Consider the following 8,048-nt stretch of genomic DNA (forward strand, 5'->3'; position numbering starts at 1 on the left):
GCCCCTTATACAATTTTTTAAATACAATTTTTAAAGGCTACGTTCCATTTACAGTTATTACAAAATATTGGCTATATTCCCCATGTTGTACAATAAATACTTCCCTGTAGCCATCTAACACCCAGCAGTTTGTTCCTCCCACTCGCCCACCCCTATATTGCTCCCGTCCCCCCACTGGTAGCCACTTGTTTGTTCTCTATGAGATGGTGATTCATGACAGCTTTGGGGTTGTTTTTATCTCTTGTTTTTGCTTTTTAGTTTGCAAAGTCTGTGTGTGTGTGGTTAATCCATTTGATAACCCACTTGGGCTCAGCTACTGGTGTTCCTCATCTGTGGATGATGGAGCTTCAGAGTTTCTAGATTTCTCTACCCTGGACATCCCCATCTTAGAGACAAACCTGGAGCTTGCTGTCCCCAAGAGTTCCTGCTGTTGCTGGGGGCAGGGCCTCCCTAGACTTGTTGGGACAAGGCTTCCCTTCCTGGTCAGGACTCTGGAGCCCCCTGGGGCTCTTGAGCCTCATGTAGCTCCGAGGAAAGTGGGTGATAAGTTTCCAAAGAACTGCCCACCTCCAAGACTTCTGGATCCTCCATCCTGAGTGCTGTGCTGACCCCTGACCCTCTCATCTCCAGCTCTGTACACTTCTGCCGTGTCCTGCCCCCACTCACCAGTTTTAACGAAATAAGCATGTTTTGTCTTGCTAAAAAAACAAAACCCAAAAAAACCTCTTGGGACATGTGGAAACGATTTATGGGTCAGATATCTGTCATTTCATAAGTATTCTGAAGTATGCCTATGGATTGTTGTCAAACCTGATCCAATCATAAATCAAATGAGTTACTTGGAGTCAAATAATTTCCAAAACAAAATTATGCAAATCTTTTCAGTGTTTTTTTTCAGCTTTATTGCACTATAATTTACATGCAATAAAATTCACTTTTTTTTTTTTTTTTTTTTTTTTGCGATACGCGGCCTCCCACTGTTGTGGCCTCTCCCATTGCGGAGCACAGGCTCCGGACGCGCAGGCTCAGCGGCCATGGCTCACAGGCCCAACCGCTCCGCGGCACGTGTTGATCCTCCCGGACCGGGGCACGAACCCGTGTCCCCTGCATCGGCAGGCAGACTCTCAACCACTGCGCCACCAGGGAAGCCCTAAAATTCACTATTTTTAGGTGAACATGCTGATGAGATTTGACAAATATGTCATCATGTACATAAACACCAGTGCGGTTTAGAGATTCTTTCCAACCCCCCCGAAAGTTCCCTTTGCAGTAATCACTTCCCCCAACCCCTCTGCCCTTGGTAACCACTGACCTTCATTCTCTCACTATAGTTTTGTTTTTCCTAGATTGTCATGTAACTGGAATCATACATATTGTGTAAATACCAGTAGTTCATTCCTTCTTTGTGTGGGGGGGGGGGAAGGGACCCACACCACAGGGCATGTGGGATCTTTGCCGACCAGGGTTTGAACCCATGCCCCCTGCATTGGGAGCTTTGAGTCTTAACCACTAGACCATCAGGGAAGTCCTCATTCCTTTATATTGAGTACATTATATGAAGTTATTATAAATAACTTATTCCTTTAGCTGTCGATGGACACATCAATTACAAAATTGGGTTGCTTCCAACTTTGGGGTATTATAAGTGGGATGGGTTGAATTGCCTCGCCCCTCTCCCCCCACAAATTCATATGTTGAAATCCTAACCTGCAGTAGACCACAGAATGTGACATTATTCGGAAATAGGGTATTTGCAGATGTAATTAATTAAGATGAGGTCGTTTTGAATTAGGGTGAGCCTCTCCTCAGGCCCAGGAGTCCCGGTCCCTAGCACTTCCCCCATCAGACCCAGGGGTCCAGACCCCCAGCCTCTCCTCCCTCAGACCCAGGGGTCCAGGCCCCCAGCCCCTCCTCCTTCAGACCGAGTGTATGCCCCCATGTCCTCCTGCCTCAGGACCCAGGAGTTTGGGAACCTCCCAGGCTAGTAGGTCTTGGATTCTGAGCACTGAAATTATCAAATTGTCCCAGAAAGTCTACGAGGAACACATATATTTATGTTCCTTATTTATTTTTATTGCAGTATAGTTGATTTACAATATTATATTAGTTTCAGGTGTACCACATAGTGATTCAAAATTTTTACAGATTATATTCCGTTTACAGTTTTTATAAAATATTGGCTATAGTCCCTGTGCTGTACAGTATATCCTTGTAGCTTATTTTATACATAGTACTTTGTAAGGAACATATTTTTAGAAGAGGAAACATGCTGGTACATTTGAAAGACACAGAGGACCGAAGTCCGGAAGCAGCAGCTGCTGGATTGCGATCGTGGGGTCCCTCCAGCAGCTGTACGAGTGTAACATTATTGGAACTGCGTGTAGGCCCCGCCCCCGAGACCACGGCCTCGCCCCCGGCTCCGGAAACTACCATGCCCAGCTGCAGCTGCGCTCACGGCCCCTCCCTATAGGTCCCTCCCCCGGAAGTTCCGCCCCGCCCGTTTCCGGAAGCCGAGGCTTCCAGCCCGGCCTGCATTTCCCCACGTGCATCCCAGGCAGCGCGCTCCTAGGACTGACCCCGGGCGCGGGTCTGCGGGCGGCTGCAGTGGGACCCCTCACCCCACTCCCACCGGCTCCGGCCCGTAATGAATCGCTACATTCTGCCGCTGTCCGTGCTGGGCACAGCGGTGGGTGGCGCCGTGCTGCTCAAGTAAGTACGTGCGGGTCCCGCAGGCGCGGTAACGGTTGGCCGGTGGGCAAGGACGAGGGAGGGAAAGCCGAGTGGAGATTGCCAACCCTTGGCCCACCCAGGAGTCCTCCAGCTCACCCGTCCAGCAGTGCTCCCAGAGAATGAAGGGGCAAGCCTGGTCCCCGAGAGGGCAGGTCACGGCCCAAGGTCACCCAGAGAAAGGGGCGGATCCGGGCCCTGGTAAACATTTTGGTTTAGTTGCTTCTGGACTTTTAATGGATTAATTCATTCATTCAGCGGACACTTATTGAGCACTTCCCATATGTGAAGTCGTGGCCCAGATGCAAGGAAAGTGTGTACCACCTAAGCTCCCGTTGTCCGAAATTAGAGAAACAAATTAGAATTGTTCAAGTCAGTAAGTGAAAAGATCGTATTGCGTGGTATATAGACATACTGTAGTTCTTTCTTCTCTTTCCTAGGCTAATTCGTTTAATAAAAACAAGACGAAACGGGACTAAGAAGTAAAAACTATTAGGTATAAAATAAGCTACAAGGATATATTGCACAGCCCGTGGAATATAGCAAATATTTTATGCTATAAATGGAATAGGTTATAAATGGAATAGAACCTTTAAAAATTGTAAATCGCTATATTGTACACCTGTACCTTATATAATATTGTATATCAACTATATACTTCAATATAAAAATCCCCCCAAACCAAAAAACAGCTACCAAATGTTCTATAGGAGCACCGGTCAGTAGAACTTCCTGTGATCATCGAAATGTTTTACATTTGCCCTGTCCATTATGAGCCATACCGTGCGACTACGTTTTATTTATTTATTTATTTTTGGCTGCTTGGGTCTTCGTTGCTGCGCGTGCACTTTCTCTAGTTGCGGCGAACGGGGGCTACTCTTCGTTGCGGTGCGCGGGCTTCTCATTGCGGTGGCTTCTCTTGTTGTGGAGCATGGGCTCTAGGCGTGCAGGCTTCAGTAGTTGTGGCACGCGGGCTCAGTAGTTGTGGCTCGCGGGCTCTAGAACACAGGCTCAGTAGCTGTGGCGCACGGGCTTAGTTGCTCCGCGGCATGTGGGGTCTTCCCCGACCAGGGCTTGAACCCACGTCCCCTGCATTGGCAGGCGGATTCTTAACCACTGCGCCACTGGAGAAGTCCCTCGGCTGCTGTTATTTTTATTCATGCTGATGCCTTTCAGTTCTGAAAAAGCTTAAAAATAAAAAAGGGCCAGCATGGGAAGAATAAAAGAAAACTGAATGCCCTAGGGGGGAAAGTATGACTATTGTTTTTTTTTTTTTTTTCACTTTTTATTTTTAAAAACAATTTTATTGGAGTATGGTTGCTTTACTATGTTGTGTTAGTTTAGATTCTTTATTTTTAATTAAATTAAAAAATTAGCCTCAGGGGACTTTCCTGGTGGCGCAGTGGTTAAGAATCTGCCTGCCAATGCAGGAGACACGGGTTCGAGCCTTGGTCCGGGAAGATCCCACATGCTGCGGAGCAACTAAACCAGTGCACCACAACTACTGAGCCTGTGCTCCAGAGCCCACAAGCCACAACTACTGAGCCTGTGTGCCACAACTACTGAAGCCCGGGTGCCTAGAGCCCATGCTCTGCAACAAGAGAAGCCACTGCGATGAGAAGCCCGCGCACCACCGCAACGAAGAGTAGCCCCGGCTGACCGCAACTAGAGAAAGCCCTTGTGCAGCAACGAAGACCCAATGCAGCCAAAAATAAATATAAAAAATTAATTAATTAATTAAAAAAAAAGAAAAATAATAGCCTCTGGTGGCTGGTGGCTACCGTGTTGTACGTTGCCCTTCTTTTGTGTGGAGATAATATTGTTTATTTGGCCAGTTCCCTGTTGGTGACATTTGGTTGTTTCCAGTATTTAGCCTCTGGAATGTGGGCATAGTAGCAGAATAAGGGCCCCCAACGATGTGCATGTCCTAATTTCCAGAACTTGTCAAAAGGGACTTTTCAGATGTCACTGTGTTAAGGGCCTTGAGATGGGAGATGATCTGGGTTATCCAGGTGGCCCAACATCATCACAACGGTCCTTATAAGAGGGAGGCAGAAGCATCAGAGTCAGGGGCTTGAAGATGCTGTGCCGCTGACTTTGAAGGTGAAGGAAGGGGCCACGAGCCAAGGGATGCAGGCGGCCCCTAGAAACTGGAAAAGGTATGGGGACGATTCTCAGTTCTCCCTGGAGCCTCCAGAAGGCACACAGCTCTGCCGACACCTCGATTTTAGCCCAGTGAGACCCATTTCGGACTCTGACCTGCAGACTGTAGGAAATACCGTTGCATGGTTTTTATGGTTTTTTTTTTTGCGGTACGCGGGCCTCTCACTGCTGTGGCCTCTCCCATTGCGGAGCACAGGCTCCCGGATGCGCAGGCTCAGCGGCCATGGCTCACGGGCCCAGCCGCTCCGTGGCATGTGGGATCTTCCCGGACCGGGGCACGAACCCGTGTCCCCTGCATCGGCAGGCGGACTCTCAACCGCTGCGCCACCAGGGAAGCCCCGTTGCGTGGTTTTAACCCACTGAGCTTGTGGTGGTCTGTTAGAGCAGCCACAGGGGGTCTTTCTAAAATGACGATTGTCTCGCTGTGCACGCTCCCCGCACCAGACCATGCTGAGTCCTTTACCTGTACCGCGACACCGGTCCCATGGAGTTATACAATGTCGCTTCCATCTTTCCGTTGGGGGAACACAAGCTCCGAGAGGTCATTTCCCTGAGATCACAACAATCAGGGACACCTGTGGTGAGAGAGGACAGACAGACCGAACTGACCTGCCGTTTTTTATCTCCAGGGACTTTGTCGCCGGCGGGGCTTGTCCCAGCAAGACCACCATTCCCGGGAAGACCGTCATTGTGACCGGCGCCAACACGGGCATCGGGAAACAGACGGCCTTGGAGCTGGCCAGGAGAGGTGAAGTCCCAGTGGGCACCTGCTTCTCTGCCTGGGGCTCGGGCGCGAGATCTGGCGGTGGATGGTTTGATTTCCCGGGGGATGTTAAGGCATCTGATTCTTTTGGTTGCAAGTGGCAGAAACAAACTCACGCCGGCTTAAGCCCGAAAGCCTGTGTCTCTGGAAGAGGGAAGGGCAGGTTCAGGGTCTCAGAGGAGGCCGTGGGCGCTCAGCAGTTATTGGTTTGGGTTTTTCTCTTTGCATCGGCTGTGCTCTTTCCTACTGTAGTTGGACTCAGTCCTAATGGCTGGGTCGGGACCTAGGTCAGAGGTTGGGGGTCAGGCTCTCCCAAGCTTACTGGTCAGGCGTTTTGTAGAAAGAACACGCTTCGATTTGGGTCTGTTTGACGTTTCTCTCGCGGTCAGACTGGGCTTATGGGGAAGTGCCCTTCTCAGCACATGCAGATGTCTTTTGAAATTGGAATCAGTGGGGTTTCCTGTGGGTTCAGGTATGAGAAAGGGAGGAGTTAAGGTTTTGTTTGAACAGCTGGAAGACCAAAGCTGCCTTGGCTGGGATGGGGAGGCCAGGGCAGGGCAGGGGTGAGGACTGGGGAGACTGGAAACTCTCCTTGGGCTGGTCGAGTCGAGGTGACCAGTGAATGGGTCCCTGATGGACTGACCAGGCCTGAGCTGCCTGTTCACCCCTGAGGTGAGAGTGGTGGGGGTCCATGAGGGCAACCCCCCTTCCCCCCACACCACATGGGGTTTCCCCAAGGGAGGGACAGACGCTCCTTTCAGGAAAAAGCGAGAAGGGAGGGACTTCCCTGGCGACGCAGTGGTTAAGAATCCACCTGCCAACACAGGGGACGTGGGTTCGAGTCCTGGTCCGGGAAGATCCCATGTGCCGCGGAGCCACTAAGCCCGTGCGCCACAACTACTGAGCCTGCGCACCACAACTGCTGAAGCCCACGCGCCTAGTGCCCGTGCTCCGCAACAAGAGAGGCCACCACAATGAGAAGCCCGCGCACCGCAACAAAGAGTAGCCCCTGCTCGCCGCAGTTAGAAAAAGCTCATGCGCAGCAACAAAGACCCAACGCAGCCAAACATAAATAAATAGACAAATTTAAAAAAAAGAAATTAAAAAAATGAAAACAAAAAACAGGACAGCTAATTTATTTAAAGAAAAAGAAAAGTGAGAAGGGAAATTGGGCCAACACACCCACTGTGGTCCCTTGAGAGCCAGGCTGCCACTGGGAGGACAGACAGATCCAGGACTTGATGAGTCCATTCTGGACTGTGTGATGGGGGGGGGGCCAGATGTGTAGGAGGCAGCTGGCCCAGCTGTGGAGGATGAGCCCTGTGGACCCACGCGGTTCGGCATCCTTGCTGCCCGTCCTCCTCTCAATCCCTGTTTCTTCTCACTTTTCTAATTTGAAAATAAAAGTTTAAAAAAATCAAATTTTTTCCTTTTTTTTTTTTTAAATTTTGGCTGTGCCGCCCCGGCATGCGGGAACTTAGTTCCCCGACCGGGGATGGAACCTGTGCCCCCTACAGTGGGAGCACGGAGCCTTAACCCGCCGGACTGCCAGGGAAGTCCCCCAAAAGTTTTCTTTTTAAAGGCTGTATTAAGATTTAATTCACACATTTAAAGTGTACGCTTCCATGATTTTTAGTATATTCACAGAATTGTACAACCATCACTGGTCTCCATTTTAGAACATTTTTCATCACCCCAAAACGAAACCTGGCTCCTCTAAGCCATCATCCCCTAATTTCCCTTCCCCGCCAAAGCTAGGAAACCACTAATCTTCCTTCTGTGGGTTTGCCTCTTCTGGACATTTCAGATAAATGAATCATGCACTCTGTGTCCTTTTGTGTCTGGCTTTCACTGAGTATCACGTTTGTGAGGTTGGAATTTCCTTCCTTTTCATGGCTAATATTCCACTGATGGACAAACCACATGTCACTTATCCATTCATCCCTTAAAACATTTTTTTTTAAATTTTATATTGGACTATAGTTGATTTACGATGTTGTGATAGTTTCAGGTGTACAGCAAAGTGATTCAGTTGTACATATACATGTATCTGTTCTTTTTCAAGTTCTGTTCTCATTTAGGTTGTTACAGAATATGGAGCAGAGTTCCCTGTGCTGTACAGTAGGTCCTTGTTGGTGGTTTATTTTATGTATAGTAGTGTGCACATGTCAGTCCCAAGCTCCCAATTTATCCCTCCCACCAATATTCATTTATCCCTCGATGGGCATTTGGGTTGTTTCCACCTCTGGCTGTTCTGCACAGTGCTGCTGTGCACATGTGAGTACACATTTTTGTGCGGACTGATGTTTTCATTTATCTTGGGTATCTATACTTAGGAGTGGATCTTTTTTTTTTTTAGTTTTTTTTTTTTTAACATCTTTATTGGGGTATAATT

At 48.9% G+C, this 8,048-nt stretch overlaps 1 protein-coding gene across 3 annotated transcripts in view; it reads left to right on the top strand.

Moving 5' to 3' along the window:
• The first annotated feature begins 2,505 nt into the window (after positions 1-2,505).
• RDH13 (retinol dehydrogenase 13) overlaps positions 2,506-8,048 on the top strand; it is a 17,737-nt gene continuing 12,194 nt past the window's right edge. The window contains exons 1-2 of one of the 3 annotated variants that reach the window (XM_027097326.1): positions 2,506-2,709; positions 5,520-5,638. In XM_027097326.1, the coding sequence (XP_026953127.1) occupies positions 2,645-2,709; positions 5,520-5,638 (184 nt within the window). In that variant the 5' untranslated portion in view covers positions 2,506-2,644. The remainder of the gene's footprint in view (positions 2,710-5,519; positions 5,639-8,048) is intronic. The other 2 variants (XM_027097327.1, XM_027097328.1) reach the window with 2 other exon arrangements.

The sequence above is a fragment of the Aethalodelphis obliquidens genome, unplaced genomic scaffold, assembly GCF_003676395.1.
Source record: "Aethalodelphis obliquidens isolate GAN/ISIS:26980383/991018 unplaced genomic scaffold, ASM367639v1 scaffold113, whole genome shotgun sequence".
Lineage (NCBI taxonomy): Eukaryota > Metazoa > Chordata > Mammalia > Artiodactyla > Delphinidae > Aethalodelphis > Aethalodelphis obliquidens.